Source organism: Lolium rigidum, chromosome 1, assembly GCF_022539505.1.
Source record: "Lolium rigidum isolate FL_2022 chromosome 1, APGP_CSIRO_Lrig_0.1, whole genome shotgun sequence".
In the NCBI taxonomy this organism is placed as follows: Eukaryota; Viridiplantae; Streptophyta; class Magnoliopsida; order Poales; family Poaceae; genus Lolium; species Lolium rigidum.
In genome coordinates, this window is record NC_061508.1 from 154,536,296 (window position 1) to 154,556,643 (window position 20,348).

The following is a 20,348-nucleotide window of genomic DNA, read 5'->3' on the forward strand; positions in this document are numbered from 1 at the left end:
TTACTCCATCACAAATACTAGACATACATGTGGGTTCATACACATACATACATAGGGTTCATACACATACATGTGAAATTTCATATGTAGGTTTCAAAAAATCTATGGTTCAAACACATGCATACATGAGGCTACCATCTCCAACACAAACAATACAATATAGAGTGCACACAAAAAAACCATGTCTAGGGTTCATGTCCAAATCTAGCCCGATCTATGAAATTAGTGGATGAATGGAGAAGATTCGAAGGAGATTACCTTGAGAAATGGATGGGGAACGATCTCCACGGACAGATCTGGTGATTTGGTGGTGAATTTGATGGGGGGAAAGGGGGAGAGAGAGGAACCGCCGGCCACCTCCTGTTCTTCACGGGAAGCAGAGAGGAGAAAGAAGATGGTCGGGCTGGGCTGGGCGCGCGCGGCCAAACTTAAGTGGATGTGTGGCGCCCTTGCCAGGGGCGCCACACTTTCAACGTGTGGCGCCGGCTAGAGCGGCGCCACACATGCTGCCACGTCGGATCTGGATCACCCGCTCAGCGTCGACGGGCCACGTCGGACGGGTCTGTGGCGCCAGCGACAGGGGAGCCACATGGACATGTGTGGCGCCGGTCTGAGGGGCGCCACACAAAAGGGTTAGATCGGTGAAATAGTTTCGCCGGAGGGTCTGTGCTTTTCTTTCAGTTTTGGGTTATTTTTGTGCAAATCGCCCATGATAGAGTGTGCAACCTTGGGAATTTCAACTGCATTGCGTTCAGCACGTGCTTTTCATGACCCTGAGGGAGCGGGGAAGAAATTGGCATCGAACTAGAGTGGTGTTGGTGTCGGCTAAATGAAACATTGATAGTTCACATGCTTATACTGCTGTACAGCTCTCTTTTTTATCTGGAAAACCAATGTGAAGGCATCCTGCTGCTTGCATGTACAATACAGACTGGAATCTTGATAGGAGAGGACAATGTTTCCCGCTACTGACAGCAATCTCTCTTAAAATCTAGCGAAAGTGGGAATTGTGATTTCCAAGAGGAAAGAATTTAGCAGCTGGTCCTTAATGTCAGGCTCCTACTTTGGAATGCACAACCATATGAATCATCTCCATAGCTCAAAACAAATCTCCAGGTACAGTAGGTATGATGTGAAAATGGTTTAATCCAACCATCAGTGACAGCATAACTAAACACAGAACATCTTACGGTACCAAAAAAAAATGCAGGTTAGAGCTACATGCTCAGATCTCTTCAACAAATAGGATTAGCTAGCTCACAAAGAAAGTTCACTGGCAGAAAACAACAAGCCAGTTACACTGACTGACTGAGAAGACCATGTACTTGCTGGATGCAACATGCATATATTACTTGTCCCAGCGTTAGTATCCGAGGATTCAAGAGCTCTGTTTCACGGCCTGAGCTTCAGCTGCAGCCATCGGATCTGCTTCATCCTTTTCCCCGTCTTTTTCTGCAGCTACTTTTTCCCTGTGAAGCTTTTCTGCTTCTTTCATTGCTGCGCTGTGCTCTGCCTGAAGGCGCTTCATTTCCTCTTCTTGCTGCTGCCTCTCAAACCAAGTATCCGCATCGGCCCAAACTGAACAGGGACAAATATACTAGTGAGAAACCAAAAGGTCATATATTCTGAGTAGATGACAACTTATCACAAATCTAAACCTCCAAAGCAGCGGATTCTAAATATCTGAAAACTACCAAACAGAAAGGGATACACCGCATAAAGTAAGAATAAACCACACAATCAAATTTGCATCTTATTTAGCAGCTGTATCTGACGCATTAGTTACTGCAAGTCTGCAACAAAATAAGAGGGCTAGAGCCTATTAGATGATATATATTTTACAAAATAACATGACTCGGGAGTGGATTTTGTGCCAGCGTGGCATCTTCCCTGGAAACCTTTACCATATATATTGCACCGATATTCGATATAAGACAGAATAGCACAGAAAGATGGGGCACATGCCATGCCGGGACTCCCAACTCACCACACGACTCATGTGATTTTAGCTTAGGAGCTGTGTGCTGCCTTATCCTATCGTCTGATACTACAATGGAGGAGGTCCAACTAGAGTATGATGAATCATTTAAACTAAGCGGATGTGTAAAGTATTCTGCCTTATCCCTATCCTCTGATATTGGATCATAACAATGCCCTTTGAACACATACAGCAAGATGAAAATCCCTAACACTATTCCACAATTTAGAATTCCATGCTGTTCCAGACCTTATTAGTCCTTTCATACAAAATCATTCGTTGAGCAACATGAGACCAACGATATAGGCATCAGAACAAATCAGAACCTTCAACATCTGAGTGGTCAACAATATCACCACTGTTTCAACCTACAGCTTGAATTGATATAATTTGAACTATAACTTGAACTAACTTTAATTTTCGGGCAAAGTAGGTTGTGCTCCATGCTCAGTTGGAGTGTGGCATCTGGTAAAAAGATTGTGCAGGACAATATCACTGCTTAGATTGGGGCATGTTCTATAAGGGGATTTGCCAGTAAAAGGTGGTGAGTAATCCATCCTGACTGTTCCAAACTGGGAATTAGGTAAACTTGAAATGAACTTGAACAATGAATATAGGAAGCATGCAATAACTCCAATAATCTGCACATAATATGCCAAATAGAATACAAAATTTTGAAAGACTGGCAATTAAGATGACTTCGCTCGTATGATATGCTAAACATACAACTGTGTGCATCTACAATACCTCGGAGAAATTATCAATAGAAATAAATGTAGGACCTACACGTGTATATATAGGTTTGCATCTCATTCGCTATAGATTTTGGCCAAACTTAGAAATGACTTGAGTTGTTTGAGATAGAAAGAAATTGTGCTAAACATTCAGTTATACCAATGACGGTTGCAGCTTTGCTGTCATCATTAAGTCACTGTGTGCATCTACAAGACTTGAGAGAAGTAAACAATAATAATAATGTAGGATCTACAAGAGTATACATAGATATACACTTCACGTGATACAGAATTTTGCCAAACTAACAAAATACTTGAGTTGTTTGAGATCGAAAGAAATTCTGCTAAACATTCAAATATACCAATGGCAGTTGCAGCAAACATTGCTCTCATCATTAAGTACAAACAACTAGAGTTAATACATGTTAATAAGGATTCAGTGGGAAGTTTGGAGAATACCTGTAGAGGAAACAGTGATTCACAAATTTATCTAAGACATTTTGATATTTTTACCAGTAGCTTCTGTAGTGGTTATTTTCTTTAATATGTAACCAATCTACCAAGTTTAGTTCACTGTTTGCAACATTCAGTTCACATTTGAAACATAGGGATTTGTAGAAAAGGAAACATCCAGTCTGGTATGGGGTTCCTAAGAAATTCTTAAAAGAATCATCTGTATTACAAACAGAGCCTAAGATTGCACATAATGTGCATGTTCTGAAGGTGCAAGATGGACAAACTCAGCTTGAGCACTCTATATAGCAGTAAATATATGTCAAAGAAAAACATGGCAGTATAATTTGACTCTTCATACTGTGAATGCTAAGTCTACAAAAATAGCAGTTTCATAAAGTTTAGACCTATCTAGTCTTGTGTAAATCTCGCGAGTCATGGTATGTTGCCCGAAACCTGAGCATAGGTAGTACGTGTGCTCAATGAGAGGCTGTGGCATTAAGCCATGACGCCCCAGAACATGGTGTGTGAGGGTAAACAGAAAGGGATGGGGAAGCCAGACTGGTTTTCTTGTTTGATTTGTTCTTCTGGCCAAGTCTCTTTATATATACATGGAGAGGCAACCAGATCAAATCCTAACAACCAAGATTCTATTTTTTTCCAAGCAAACTAATTTAAAAGAAATAACAAGTTATGATAAGGTTGCTTAGGCACCCTGCTGCCGCACCCTCCTGGTGCCAGGCATAGGTGCAGAACACCACTTGTAGTCCATATGACAGCCATGTTTTAAAATAATTAGTTGTTATTATTAACAAATAGAATAAGTCCAAAATCCACTCAAACCAGTTAAGTATCCTAGATAATTAACGAGAACATAAGAGGGGCAAAGGTACTTGTCCGTGGCTCGGTACATTGTAACCAACCAAGGTCACATGTAGTTAAACTATGAAAACTCTAGTTTCATAGTTTGTCTTGGAAAGGGAATAGCTGTCAACAAAATCTAGGTGACTGAATAGAACACAATATTACCCAAGGCTGAGGAGACAGATGATCTGCCAGAAACATTGTATACAAATATAAAATTGTAGGGATGCTAACTGCATGATGTGCTGATGCTCCATGTACCATTGGTGCTACTATATGATGTGTTTCCCTCAAAATAAAATTAAAACTGTCTGCCTAAAGTAAAAGGGAACATTTGAAAAGTTTGACCTTATCCATTAGCTGCTCATGTACTTCCTCTCTTTGACCCTCACATTTCATAGTTTAGTAAATCTTACAGAATTATGATCTATGAAAATAGTTTTGATGACAAACTAATGATACTATTTTCACCTGGCCAATCTAAAAACGTTCTTATTACGAGCCAAAGGATGTCAACTATTTCCAAACAGAGGTGGTAATAAAGATCAAACCTCTCAAATCGGAACAATTTCACACCAATATAATCCTAACTATATACAGCTCCAGACAGCCTGAGGAAATAAAGTCTTAGATCTTCCCTTCTGCAGTACTGAACACTACAACTAATTCAAGTATAAAATTATTTGGAGCATCGACAGTACAAGTTTATAATTGACACATTGAATGCTCTGGTTTAAACGAAATAGGCAAGGGCTTAGATCTTAAATATGAAATCATTCATAGTGAACTAGATAGTCTAAGATTACCAGGCAACCTACAATGGTGACTACTAGAACTGCACCAGATTGAAACATTTCGAGTAGTAAGATTATAGTTGAGACTTTTAAATTGTTCCCACCAGACAAGGTGTCATCCAACATTTTTCTAATACAGAAGGATCTCTGTAGAGAACCATTGCAGGCCACATTAAAATTAGAACAAATCCAACAATCTGAGACATGCAACTTAGTGGTCAGCACAAATAATCAACCTACTGTGAACATTCCTTTTTTTCTACTAATTTGAACTTCAGAAAATCGTTAAAACAAAAACACAAACTCAAAACATATTTCACTGGCATTGACCCCATATCAGATGATTAGGATTTTAGTCCAATCACAAGTTCTATAAATTCATCGCCCTAAATCTTCCAACCAGACATTAGGTCAGCGATTTGTCAGCCCTTGCCCTAGTGTACGGCAAGCAAGAAAGCAGGCAATAGTGAACAGATGACAAAAACAGAGGAGGCGTGACATACTTGGCTGCGCAGCCCAGCCCTGCTCCCCTCCCTTGATGCGCTCGGGGAAGGCGTAGTTCACGGTGAGGACGCGGCCGAAGAGCTCGGCCCCGTCCATGTTGTCCATGGCAGCGGCGGCGTCCTCGCGCTCGAGGAAGGTGACGAAGCCGAAGGAGCGGTGCTTCTGCGTGGCCTGGTCGAGCGGCGTCTTGACGTCCTTGACCTCCCCGAACGGCACGAACGCCGCGTGCAGGATCTTCTCGTCCACCTCCTCCGACAGCCCACCTGCGTCCATCAAGGAAAACCAGGAACGAAGCTCAGCTTGGTATCCGTCACACGGGGAACAAGAACAGGCGAGGTCCTTCCATGAACGGGGAAGGAACCATGAGAACCACCACGAAGAACCATGCGTGTCTCGGTAACGAATTTCGTCGAACAGGTGGTGAGCGCGGCCATGGGCGTGGGACAGGAGCACCGCGAGGAGGGCCGGTGTTAGCGCGTACCTACGTAGAGGGTGTTCTTCTGCACCGGCTGGTTCATGTCCCTGTCAGGGGCGGCGCGCGGCGGCGGGCGGCGGAAGCGAGGGGAGCGGCAGGAGCCGGGGATGGCTCGCGGGGAGGAGTCGGCGACAAAGACTACAGAAACACGAGAGCGTGGAGTGCGTTTGGTTAGGTCTACTTTTTTTTTCGGTTTTCCTCTGTCTCAACTCAATTGACAATCTCGCTCCAGACCTGTTGTCGACGCCGAGATCATCCTATCACGTCCATTTAGGGATGGGATTCCAGCCGAGCCGACTCGCTAAAGCTCGGTTAACAATTAAGTTAGCTCGGCTCGACTCGTTTAACAATTAAATTTAAATTTAAAACTCGACTTAGCTCGTTTTAAATTATCAAATGAAATATGTAAAACATATAATGCATTGTTCCTGAATATTTGGACAGCACAACATTCATTATGATTATGGTATCAGAACAATATAAACTACAACAATCAATATATCACGAGCATAAGATTGTCATGTCGAGAAAGCATAAATGTACTTGCCAATATGGTGGCTTAGGCCCACACGACACTACTTGCTCATTCAGGCTTGATTAATTTGTTTTGTAGATTGTATAGCCAACTATTCATTTTTACTGAGCTAAATGAGCTACTCACGAGTCGATGAACTCGGCTCATTTAGCTTGAACTCATTTAACGACAAAATTTAAAACTCGGCTCGGCTCGTTATACGCCGAGTTAGAGTCTACGAGACGAATCGCGAGTTACTCATTTAGCTCGCGAGTTTCGAGATTTAATTCCAGACCTCCATCGGCAGGACCTAACATGCCTTGATACTTGTTGTCGTCGACATGGTAGATACACACTAGTTTACCTCTTGCTTCCATAATCTAGCAGCTGCTCTAGAAAAACAATATCTACATTGAATATGTTGTCATTGCCCAATCTGGGAAACCTAATCTCGAGTGAGTAGACGATGGCCGGCGATGCCTTAGTAAAGTAACGGATAGACGCTACTATCGCCCGCCGTGACTAGTGTTAGGACTCGATCTGGCAGGCACGCCTTCCCTAACTCGTTGTCGGGATTAGATGTGGAATCGTGCGATCCTTCACAACCAGCTGGTCGGCCACCTTCGACGGAGGAGGAGGCCACCACCGCCATGCCCCAGGTTGTTTCCCTAGTCGTCCTTGTGTTGTGGGTCTTTGCGCAAATTTTATCAAAGAGAAATTCACACATGCCGCTAAGTCTTCAGTCACCTTCGATCTGCTCAAACTCGCAAAGGATTCGAGAGATCGAAAGCTCTGATACAAATTAACGATTCTACCAGGTAGTAGGGAAAAGCAACAAGCAATGGTTCACGGTCTACTCTATGATTTCACTAACAAGCACTGATTGCAAAGGCATGATAAAAGAACACGACATCCAGGGTCCGCCCAATGCGATGATCCAACCCCAGATGGCCTCACACACCACACACTTACATGTGGGTCCTATGTTACCCCACCACTCACAACATTTCATATGGTCTAGTTTATCGCCAATGATGCATAAATTCGCTTTGACTTATCTTATGGTATTTCTGATTGGTGGATTGCTAGGTATCACTGCCGAGTAGTAGACTTGGGGGATTTCCGCAAAGGTTGTGATCACAACTTCTTGTTGCTCGCGGGTAAGGGTGATCTCGATGTTGAATTCACTTATGAATACGTCGGGTTGTTACAATGACTGGCAGCTATTTGGCAATAGTTTGAGGGCGGTTGCACTATTCATGTTCTATGTCGCTATTTGGATCATTGGTTGTATTCGCAGACTACTCTATGTTTAAATTTGACTTCGAAAATTCAAAATTATAGATTCAAACCCAATCGTGTTGTCATTCTGTTCAGAACAGATGCTCCGAGGCTCTGGCCACGACGAGAACCACCATGTGGTTGGATGGTTAGGAGGGTGATGATGTTAGAGATATGCCCAAGAGGCAATAATAAAATGGTTATTATTATATCTTTGTGTTTGTGAAAAATGTTTACATCCCATGCTATAATTGTATTAACCGATACATTGATACATGTGTGTTATGTAAACAACAAGGAATCCCTAGTAAGCCTCTTGTATAACTAGCTTGTTGATTAATAGATGATCATGGTTTCGTGATCATGAACATTGGATGTTGTTAATAACAAGGTTATGTCATTGGGTGAATGATATAATGGACATACACCCAAATAAGCATAGCATGAGATCAAGTCATTAAGTTCATCTTGCTATAAGCTTTCTATACATAGTAACCTAGTCCTTTGACCATGAGATCATGTAAATCACTTATACCGGAAGGGTACTTTAATTACATCAAACGCCACTACGTAAATGAGTGGTTATAAAGATGAGATTAAGTATTCAGAAAGTATGAGTTGAGACATAAGGATCAAGAGTGGGTGATAAGGGGTGGCCCGATCTTCTCAGTAAGCAACGGTGGTGATGATGATCACGGGGTGATAGTAGCGGAGGAACACGACGATGTAGTGGAAGATAACTTGTATGACGCAACGAGATCTCTCGATTGGTCCCTGTCGCCAATGCAACAGCTCTCAACCTCGCAAGATATTCGCAACTCCACACACTTGCGCACGTAGCCGCCGACCACGAAGCGGTAAGTTGCAATCTACTAATTCCCAATGGAACAACAAATCACACAAGACTTTTAGATCTACACCAAATCAAGCAATATGGTGTAGGGATTCAATAGTTTTGCAGAGCAAACAACTAAGAACTAGGGTTTATCTTAAACGTGGTCTAAAGCAACTTTGGGGCGTCCTGGGCACTTATATAGGAGTTCAGGACGACCTCAGGTCGAAAAAGTACGAAAATAACCGACCCAGAATAGATCTGGTCGAGCCAGACTCGGACTCGTCCGGTCTAGGATTCGGTCAACCGGGCCTGGGACCGGGCGGTCCGGTCTGGACTGGGCCTGGCGCCGGGTGGCGACCGGGTGACCTTCCGGGCTTACTGCATAGTGCCCGGCTGGCACAAGTTCAGGGCCCGGTTGAAACCGGATGGATCCGGCGTGGGGGCCGGTCGGACTGGCCCTGGGATCGGGCGGCCCGACGGTACGGCCGGTTGACCGGTCCTGGCGCCGGCTGGAATATCTCCTCCTCTCGCGCATGCCTCCCGCTCCTCCCTCGCGCGTCCATGGGATGTCTTCACGTCCAGCTCCATGTCCAGCTTCATGTCCATCTTCTGGTCCAGCTGCTCCTGTCCTCCTCGTGCGATGCTTGGTTCCTCCTCATACATGATCATACATAAGTAATACGACTTAGGCAGTATAAAGTTCTCATCGATCAAAGTATCATTTAGAAACAAGTTTACATGTTGTTTAAGTAGCTTCGCACGAGCTCGTGTCATTGGTCCAATCCTGACTTCATTGGACTTGAGCTTCACAGCAGGATCATCTTCTTGTAATGACGGAGGTAGTAGTGAGGTAGGGATGTCCTCATCATCTCCCCCCCTTCAAAAGGCGTCGACCTCGACGCTCCAAGGTCTTCTCCGTCATATGGTGTCAAATCAGCAACATTGAAAGAATTACTGACACCAAACTCATCAACTCGGAAGATCTATCGAGTATGCATTATCATTGATCTTGGCAAGCACTTTGTAAGGACCAGCACCACGAGGAAGCAACTTGGACTTCCGCAGCTTCGGGGACCTATCCTTGCGAAAATGTACCCAGACCATATCATCAGGCTTGAACAATATCTCCTTACGCTTCTTATTCATCCTTGCAGCATTGCTCTTGCCTTTCTTCTCTATCAACTCTTTAGTCTTCACATGTATCTTCCGTACAAAATCTGCCCTCTTGGATGCCTCCATATTGACTCTCTCATGGCAAAGGCAACAAATCAAGTGGATTAATGGGTTTGAAACCATACACCACCTCAAAAGGACACAACTCTGTGGTAGAATGTACCGCCCTGTTGTAAGCAAACTCTACATGCGGCAAACACTCTTCCCACTCCTTCAGTTTCTTCTTGATCATGGATCTCAACAGTTTTGACAATGTTCTATTCACCACTTCAGTTTGACCATCAGTTTGGGGATGACAAGTAGTACTGAAAAGTAGCTTCGTCCCCAGCTTTCTCCAAAGCGTCTTCTAGAAGTAGCTCATAAACTTCACGTCACGATTAGAAATAATAGTCTTCGGGACTCCATGTAGACGTACAATCTCCCTGAAAAACAGGTTAGCAATATGCGACGCATCATCGCTCTTGTGGCAGGCAATAAAGTGTGACATCTTACAAAATCTATCCACTACCACAAATATAGAATCATGGCCTCTTTTAGTACGCAGAAAACCCAACACAAAATCCATACTAATATCCTCCCAAGGTGTAGTTGGTGCCGGTAAAGGAGTATACAAACCGTGAGGCTTCAGCTTGGACTTAGACTTGTTGCAAGTAATGCACCTCTTCACATACCTGTCCACATCCCGCCTCATCTTTGGCCAATAAAAGTGGTCAGCTAGCATGAGTAGCATCTTCTCATGCCCAAAGTGACACATCAAACCTCCAGCATGTGATTCCTGCAATAAGAGCAAACGCACAGACGATTCTAGAACATATAGTTTGTTAGCTCTAAACAAGAACCCATCATGTATGTGATATTTTTCCCAGGCTTTACCAAGAGCACATAAGCGATATGGTTCAGCAAAATCATGATCAGTAGCATACAAATCACATAGTATCTCTAAACCATGAATTTTAACATCAAATTGAGTTAATAGCATATTCTTCCTAGATAGAGCATCAACAACAATATTATCTTTTCCCTTCTTATGCTTAATAATGTATGGAAAAGACTCAATGAACTCAACCCACTTAGCTAGACGCTTATGCAAAGTAGATTGAGTTTTCAGATATTTTAAAGCTTCATGATCAGAATGTATGATAAATTCTTTTGGCCACAAATAATGTTGCCAAACCTCAAGAACTCTAATTAAAGCATACAATTCTTTATCATATATAGGATAGTACAACTTAGCACCAGAAAGTTTCTCAGAAAAATATTCAATTGGGCGACCCTCTTGCATCAACACACCACCAATTCCAATACCACTAGCATCACATTCAATCTCAAATTGCTTATTGAAATCAGGAAGTGCAAGCAACGGTGCAGAAGTTAACAATCGTTTCAGTTCATCAAATGCATGATCTTGGGCTGCGCCCCACTCAAAAACAACACCCTTTTTAGTCAAGTCATTCAAAGGTGCAGCAATAGTACTAAAGTTGGGCACAAATCTTCTATAAAACCCAGCTAGACCATGAAAACTTCTTACTTGACTCACATTCATGGGAGTAGGCCAATTTTGAATAGCTTCAATTTTAGACACATCTACTTCTACTCCATGCTTAGAGACAACATAACCAAGAAAATATGACCTTATCTTTGCAAAATGTGCACTTCTCAACATTACCATAGAGTTTATTATCACGCAGCACTTGCAAAACATGTCGAATATGTATAGTATGATCAGATTTGTTGCGGTTGTTTAATATGTCATCAAAGTACACAACCACAAACTTGCCAATAAAATTACGCAAAACATGGTTCATCAGTCTCATGAAAGTGCTAGGTGCATTAGTCAAACCAAAAGGCATTACTAACCACTCATATAAACCAAATTTGGTTTTAAAGGTTGTTTTCCATTCATCCTCTTCTTTCATCCTAATTTGATGATAACCACTACGCAAATCAATTTTAGAGAAAACAGCAGCACCACTCAATTCATCTAGCATATCGTCTAAACGGGTAATAGGATGACGATATCGAATAGTAATGTTGTTAATCGCTCTACAATCTACACACATACGCCATGTACCATCTTTCTTAGGAACTAGAATAACAGGAACAGCACAAGGACTAAGGCTTATGCGGATATAACCTTTGTCGAGTAGCGCTTGTACTTGCTTCTGTATTTCCTTCGTCTCTTCGGGGTTCGTTCTATATGGCGCCCTATTGGGCAGCGAAGCTCCGGGAATCAAGTCAATTTGATGCTCAATACCTCGCAATGGTGGTAGTCCAGCGGGTACCTCCTCCGGAAACACGTCGCCGAATGCCTGCAAAACATTAGAAACACCAAGAGGAAGAGGGGTCTGATACGCGTGAAGCACACGTCCGTTGGGAACCCCAAGAGGAAGGTGTGATGCGTACACAAGCAAGTTTTCCCTCAGTAAGAAACCAAGGTTATCGAACCAGTAGGAGATGAAGGCCACGTGAAGGTTGTTGGTGAAGGAGTGTAGTGCGGCGCAATGCTGGCGTGCAATTGATGTGGGAGTTAGAAATCTCTGTGGTGTAACTTTTCTTCAGGTCCCCGGCAACGGCGCCAGAAAACAGTCTTGATGGTGCGTGATGCACACGTCCGTTGGGAACCCCAAGAGGAAGGTGTGATACGTACAGCAGCAAGTTTTCCCTCAGTAAGAAACCAAGGTTATCGAACCAGTAGGAGTCAAGGATCACGTGAAGGTCGTTGGTGACGGAGTGTAGAGCGGCACAACGCCAGGGATTCTGGCGCAAACGTGGAACCTGCACAACACAATCAAAGTACTTTGCCCCAACGTAATAGTGAGGTTGTCAATCTCACCGGCTTGCTGTAAACAAAGGATTAAATGTATAGTGTGGAAGATGATGTTTGTTTGCGAAGAACGAGTAAAGAACAAGTATTGCGATAGATTGTATTTCAGATGTAAAAGAATGGACCGGGATCCACAGTTCACTAGTGGTGTCTCTCCAATAACATAAATAGCATGTTGGGTGAACAAATTACAGTTGGGCAATTGACAAATAGAGAGGGCATAACAATGCACACACATATCACGATGACTACTATGAGATTTAATCAGGGCATTACGACAAAGTACATAGACCGCTATCCAGCATGCATCTATGCCTAAAAATTCCACCTTCGAGGTTAGCATCCGCACCCCTTCCGGTATTAAGTTGCAAACAACAGACAATTGCATTAAGTATGGTGCGTAATGTAATCAACACAAATATCCTTAGACAAAGCATTGATGTTTTATCTCTAGTGGCAACAGCACATCAACAACCTTAGAACTTTCTGTCACTCTGTCCCAGATTCAACGGAGGCATGAACCCACTATCGAGCATAAATACTCCCTCTTAGAGTTACAAGTATCAACTTGGCCAGAGCCTCTACTAGCAACGGAGAGCATGCAAGAACATAAACAACACATATATGATAGATTGATAATCAACTTGACATAGTATTCCATATTCATCGGATCCCAACAAACACAACATGTAGCATTACAAATAGATGATCTTGATCATGATAGGCAGCTCACAAGATCTAACATGATAGCACAAGAGGAGAAGACAACCATCTAGCTACTCCTATGGACCCATAGTCCAGGGGTGAACTACTCACACATCAATCCGGAGGCGATCTCCTGAATCCCCCGAGATGGGATTGGCGGCGACGGCGTCTCTGGAAGGTTTTCCGTATCGTGGCTCTCGGTACAGGGGTTTTCGCGACGAAGGCTATAAGTAGGCGGAAGGGCAGGGTTGGAGGCGGCGCAGGGGCCCCACACCATAGGCCGGCGCGGGCCCCATGCAGGCCGCGCTGCCCTATGGTTACGGGCCCTCGTGGCCCCACTTCGTATGCTCTTCGGTCTTCTGGAAGCTCCGTGGAAAAATAAGACCCTGGGCGTTGATTTCGTCCAATTCCGAGAATATTTCCTTTGTAGGATTTATGAAACCAAAAACATCAGAAAAAAGCAACTGGCTCTTCGGCATCTCGTTAATAGGTTAGCGCCGGAAAATGCATAATAATGACATAAAGTGTGTATAAAACATGTGAGTATCATCATAAAAGTAGCATGGAACATAAGAAATTATAGATACGTTTGAGACGTATCAAGCATCCCTAAGCTTAGTTCCTACTCGCCTCGAGTAGGTAAACGATAACAAAGATAATTTCTGAAGTGACATGCTATCATAATCTTGATCAATACTATTGTAAAGCATATGAGATGAATGCAGTGGTTCGAAGCAATGGTAAAGACAATGATTAAACAATTGAATCATATAGCAAAGACTTTTCATGAATAGTACTTTCAAGACAAGCATCAACAAGACTTGCATAAGAGTTAACTCATAAAGCAATAGATTCTTAGTAAAAAGCTTTGAAGCAACACAAAGGAAGATATAAGTTTCAGCAGTTGCTTTCAACTTCAACATGTATATCTCATGGATAATTGTCAACACAAAGTAATATGATGAATGCAAATAAGCAAGTATGTAGGAATCAATGCACACAGTTGACACAAGTGTTTACTTCTAAGATAGAAATAAGTAGGTAAACTGACTCAACATAAAGTAAAAGATAGGCCCTTCGCAGAGGGAAACATGGCTTACTATTTTTGTGCTAGAGCTTTTATTTTGAAAACATAGAAACAATTTTGTCAACGGTAGTAATAAATCATATGTGTTATGTATAAGACATCTTATAAGTTGCAATCCTCATGCATAGATTACCAATAGTGCTCGCACCTTGTCCTAATTAGCTTGGATTTACATGGATTATCATTGCATAACATATGTTTCAACCAAGTGTCACGAAGGGGTACCTCTATGCCGCCTGTACAAAGGTCTAAGGAGAAAGTTCTCATTGGATTTCTCGCTTTTGATTATTCTCAACTTAGACATCCATACCGGGACAACATAGACAACAGGTAATGGACTCCTCTTTAATGCATAAGCATTCAACAACGAGATAATATTCTCATAAGAGATTGAGGATTGATGTCCAAACTGAAACTTCCACCATGATTCATGGTTTTAGTTAGCGGCCCAATGTTATTCTCTAACAATATGCATACTCAAACCATTTGATCATGATAAATCACCCTTACTTCAGACAAGACGAACATGCATAGCAACTCACATGATATTCAACAAAGGTGTAATAGTTGGTGGCGTCCCCAGAAACATGGTTACCGCTCAACAAGCAACTTATAAGAAATAAGATACATAAGTAACATATTAAATACCACAATAGTTTTTAAGGCTATTTTCCCATGAGCTATATATTGCAAATACAAAGAATAGAATTTTAAAGGTACCACTCAAGTAATTTACTTTGGAATGGCAGAGAAATACCATGTAGTAGGTAGGTATGGTGGACACAAATGGCATAGTTTTTGGCTCAAGGATTTGGATGCACGAGAAGTAATCCCTCTCAATACAAGGCTTAGGCTAGCAAGGTTGTTTGAAGCAAACACAAGTATGAACCGGTACAACAAAACTTACATAAGAACATATTGCAAGCATTATAAGACTCTACACTTGTCTTCCTTGTTGTTCAAACACCTCACCGAGAAAATATCTAGACTCTAGAGAGACCAATCATGCAAACCAAATTTTAACAGGCTCTATGTAGTTCTTCATTAATAGGTGCAAAGTACATGATGCAAGAGCTTAAACATGATCTATATGAGCACAACAATTACCAAATATCAAATTATTCAAGACATTATACCAATTACCACATGAAGCATTTTCTGTTTCCAACCATATAACGATGAACGAAGTAGTTTCAACCTTCGCCATGAACATTAAAAGTAAAGCTAAGAACACATGTGTTCATATGCAACAGCGGAGCGTGTCTCTCTCCAAAACAAAGAATGCTAGGATCCGATTTTATTCAAACAAAAACAAAAACATACAGACGCTCCAAGTAAAGCACATAAGATGTGACGGAATAAAAATATAGTTTCACTAGAGGTGACTTGATAAGTTGTCGATGAAGAAGGGATGCCTTGGGCATCCCCAAGTTTAGATGCTTGAGTCTTCTTGAAATATGCAGGGATGAACCACGGGGGCATCCCCAAGCTTAGACTTTTCACTCTTCTTGATCATATTGTATCATCCTCCTCTCTTGACCCTTGAAAACTTCCTCCACACCAAACTCAAAACAAACTCATTAGAGGGTTAGTGCATAATCAAAAATTCACATATTCAGAGGTGACATAATCATTCTTAACACTTCTGGACATTGCACAAAGCTACTGAAAGTTAATGGAACAAAGAAATCCATCAAACATAGCAAAACAGGCAATGCGAAATAAAAGGCAGAATCTGTCAAAACAGAACAGTCCATAAAGACGAATTTTTCTGGGGCACTTAACTTGCTCAGATTAAAAAGCTCAAATTGAATGAAAGTTGCGTACATATCTGAGGATCACGCACGTAAATTGGAAGATTTTTATGAGTTACCTACAGACGGGGCTGCTCAATTTCGTGACAAGTAAGAAATCTGTTTCTGCAGCGAGTAATCCAAATCTAGTATCAACCCTACTATCAAAGACTTTACTTGGCACAACAATGCAATAAAATAAAGATAAGAAGAGGTTGCTACAGTAGTAACAACTTCCAAGACTCAAATATAAAACAAAAGTGCAGAAGTAAAATAATGGATTGTCTCCCATAAGCGCTTTTCTTTAACGCCTTTCAGCTAGGCGCAGAAAGTGTGAATCAAGTATTATCAAGAGATGAAGCATCAACATCATAATTTTCACAATTTGTCACATTAGGTATCTTAGATGCTCCATTATCCATAGTGTTACTAAGGGCTTTGTCAATTTTAGGCCTATAATAATTTTTTGGCTTATGCACCTTAGAGACATACATGAACTTTTGGTCCTTACCCACATAAGCTTTCTCCTTAAACTTAAGAGAAGAAAAAGTTGAACCCAAGGTTCCCATAGCCTCTTCAAGTTCACTAATCCTATGGGTTTGATTATCATGAGTAGCACAAGTTTCTAAGACGGCAATTCTGTCATTAATTCCACCTAGAGATTTATCAAGTTTATCAGTGCTATTAAGTAATATTCCCAATTTAGTCTTAATACTTGGAAGATTTTGCTCTATGGTCTCCAACTTTTTAATGACATCTTCAAGAGAAATTTCAATTTTAGCTTCATTAACAGGTGGTATTCCAACTAGACTCTCAATAATGCAACTAGCTTCTAAAGCGAGGGGTGCCTAGGAAATTACCTCCCGCAAGAGTATCAAGAACATACCTATTCCAGCTAGAGATACCAACATAAAAGTTCCTAAGTAGGATAATAGTGGAGTGTTTCTTAGTGCACCTATGATGAGCATCACTAATTCTATACCAAGCATCTTTAAAACTTTCTCCCCCTTGTTGCTTAAACGAACGAACTTCAACTTCAGGATTACTCATTTTCAGCAGTAGTAAATAAAGCAAACTAAATAAAGTAAATGCAAGTAATTAATTTTCTTGTGTTTTTAATATAGAGAACGCAAACAAGACAGTAAATAAAGTAAAACTAGTAACTAATTTTTTTTTGTATTTTTGATATAGAGAACAAACAAAGCAGTAAATAAAATAAAGTAAAGCAAGACAAAAACAAAGTAAAGAGATTGGATGTGGGAGACTCCCCTTGCAGCGTGTCTTGATCTTCCCGGCAACGGCGCCAGAAAAAGAGCTGCTGGCGTGCAGTTGACGTGGGAGTTAGAAATCTCTGTGGTGTAACTTTTCTTCAGGTCCCCGGCAACGGCGCCAGAAAACAGTCTTGATGGTGCGTGATGCACACGTCCGTTGGGAACCCCAAGAGGAAGGTGTGATGCGTACAGCAGCAAGTTTTCCCTCAATAAGAAACCAAGGTTATCGAACCAGTAGGAGATGAAGGCCACGTGAAGGTTGTTGGTGAAGGAGTGTAGTGCGGCGCAATGCTGGTGTGCAGTTGGGTGAACAAATTACAGTTGGGCAATTGACAAATAGAGAGGGCATAACAATGCACATACATATCACGATGACTACTATGAGATTTAATCAGGGCATTACGACAAAGTACATAGACCGCTATCCAACATGTATCTATGCCTAAAAAGTCCACCTTCGAGTTAGCATCCGCACCCCTTCCAGATATTAAGTTGCAAACAACGGACAATTGCATTAAGTATGGTGCGTAATGTAATCAACACAAATATACTTAGACAAAGCATTGATGTTTTATCCCTAGTGGCAACAGCACATCCACAACCTTAGAACTTTCGTCACCTTGTCCTGCATTCAATGGAGGCATGAACCCACTATCGAGCATAAATACTCCCTCTTGGAGTTACAAGTATCAATCGGGCAGAGCCTCTACTAGCAACGGAGAGCATGCAAGAACATAAACAACACATATATGATAGATTGATAATCAACTTGACATAGTATTCCATATTCATCGGATCCCAATAAACACAACATGTAGCATTACAAATAGATGACCTTGATCATGATAGGCAGCTGATTGCGAGTAGTTAACACGTCCGTTGGGAACCCCAAGAGAAAGGTGTGATGCGCACAGCAGCAAGTTTTCCCTCAGTAAGAAACCAAGGTTATCGAACCAGTAGGAGCCAAGAAGCACGTTGAAGGTTGATGGCGGCGGAGTGTAGTGCGGCGCAACACCGGGGATTCCGGCGCCAACGTGGAACCTGCACAACACAATCACAGTACTTTGCCCCAACGTAACAGTGAGGTTGTCAATGTCACCGGCTTGCTGAAAACAAAGGATTAGATGTATAGTGTGGATGATGATGATTGTTTGCGAAGAACAGTAAAGAACAATTGCAGTAGATTGTATTTCACATGTAAAGAATAGGACCGGGGTCCACAGATCACTAGTGGTGTCTCTCCCATAAAATAAACAGATGTTGGGTGAACAAATTACAGTTGGGCAATTGACAAATAAAGAATGCATAACAATGCACATACATATATCATGATGAGTACTATGAAATTTAATCAGGGCATTACGACAAAGTACATAGACCGCTATCCGAGCATGCATCTATGCCTAAAAAGTCCACCTTCGAGGTTATCATCCGAACCCTCCAAGTATTAAGTTGTAAACAACGGACAATTGCATTAAGTATGGTGCGTAATGTAATCAACACAAATATCCTTAGACAAAGCATCGATGTTTTATCCCTAGTAGCAACAAGACATCCACAACCTTAGAACTTTCACGTCATCGTCCCGGATTTAATGGAGGTATGAACCCACTATCGAGCATAAACACTCCCTCTTGGAGTCACAAGTATCAACTTGGCCGAGCCTCTACTAGCAACGGAGAGCATGCAAGAACATAAATAACATATATGATAGATTGATAATCAACTTGACATAGTATTCAATATTCATCGGATCCCAACAAACACAACATGTAGCATTACAAATAGATGATCTTGATCATGATAGGCAGCTCACAAGATCTAACATGATAGCACAATGGGGAGAAGACGACCATCTAGCTACCGCTATGGACCCATAGTCCAGGGGTGGACTACTCACACATCGATCCGGAGGCGATCATGGCGATGAAGAGACCTCCGGGAGATGATTCCCCTCTCCCGCAGGGTGCCGGAGGCGATCTCCTGAATCCCCCGAGATGGGATTGGCGGCGGCGTCTCTGGAAGGTTTTCCGTATCGTGGCTCTCGGTACTGGTGTTATTATCGACGAAGGCTTAAGTAGGCGGAAGGGTAGGTCAGGGGGCGCCACGAGGGCCCCACACGCCAGGGCCGCGCCGCCCTGTTGTGTGGGCGCCTCGTCGCCCCACTTCGTATCCTCTTCGGTCTTCTGGAAGCTTCGTGGAAAAATAGGTCCCTGGGCGTTGATTTCGTCCAATTCCGAGAATATTTCCTTACTAGGATTTCTGAAACCAAAAACAGCGTAAAAACAAAGAATCGGCTCTTCGGCATCTCGTCAATAGGTTAGTGCCGGAAAATGCATAATAATGACATATAATGTGTATAAAACATGTGAGTATCATCATAAAAGTAGCATGGAACATAAGAAATTATAGATACGTTTGGGACGTATCAAGCATCCCCAAGCTTAGTTCCTGCTCGCCCTCGAGTAGGTAAACGATACAAAGATAATTTATGAAGTGACATGCTATCATAATCTTGATCATACTATTGTAAAGCATATGAGATGAATGCAGCGATTCGAAGCAATGATGAAGATAATGAGTAAACAAATGAATCATATAGCAAAGACTTTTCATGAATAATACTTTCAAGACAAGCATCAATAAGACTTGCATAAGAGTTACTCATAAAGCAATAAATTCAAAGTAAAGGCATTGAAGCAACACAAAGGAAGATATAAGTTTCAGCAATTGCTTTCAACTTCAACATATATATCTCATGGATAATTGTCGACACAAAGTAATATAACAAGTGCAATAGGTAAACATGTAAGAATCAATGCACACAGTTTACACAAGTGTTTGCTTCTGGGATAGAAAGAATAGGTAAACTGACTCAACAATAAAGTAAAAGAAAGGCCCTTCGCAGAGGGAAGCATGGATTACTATATTTGTGCTAGAGCTTTTATTTTGAAAACATAGAAACAATTTTGTAAACGGTAGTAATAAAGCATATGTGTTATGTATAATATATCTTATAAGTTGCAAGTCTCATGCATAGTATACCAATAGTGCTCGCACCTT

The 20,348-nt window shown here is 41.8% G+C and overlaps 1 protein-coding gene across 1 annotated transcript; it reads right to left on the bottom strand.

The window, feature by feature from the left end:
* Positions 1 to 1,070: 1,070 nt before the first annotated feature.
* On the bottom strand, positions 1,071 to 5,913 carry LOC124682605 (peptidyl-prolyl cis-trans isomerase E). Its single transcript, XM_047217258.1, has 3 exons — positions 5,809 to 5,913; positions 5,327 to 5,590; positions 1,071 to 1,578 (listed from the first exon to the last, which is right to left on the bottom strand). Exons 1-3 carry the CDS (start codon positions 5,843 to 5,845, stop codon positions 1,379 to 1,381), a joined length of 501 nt encoding a protein of 166 aa, XP_047073214.1. The 5' UTR covers positions 5,846 to 5,913; the 3' UTR covers positions 1,071 to 1,378.
* Between the last annotated feature and the right edge of the window lie 14,435 nt (positions 5,914 to 20,348).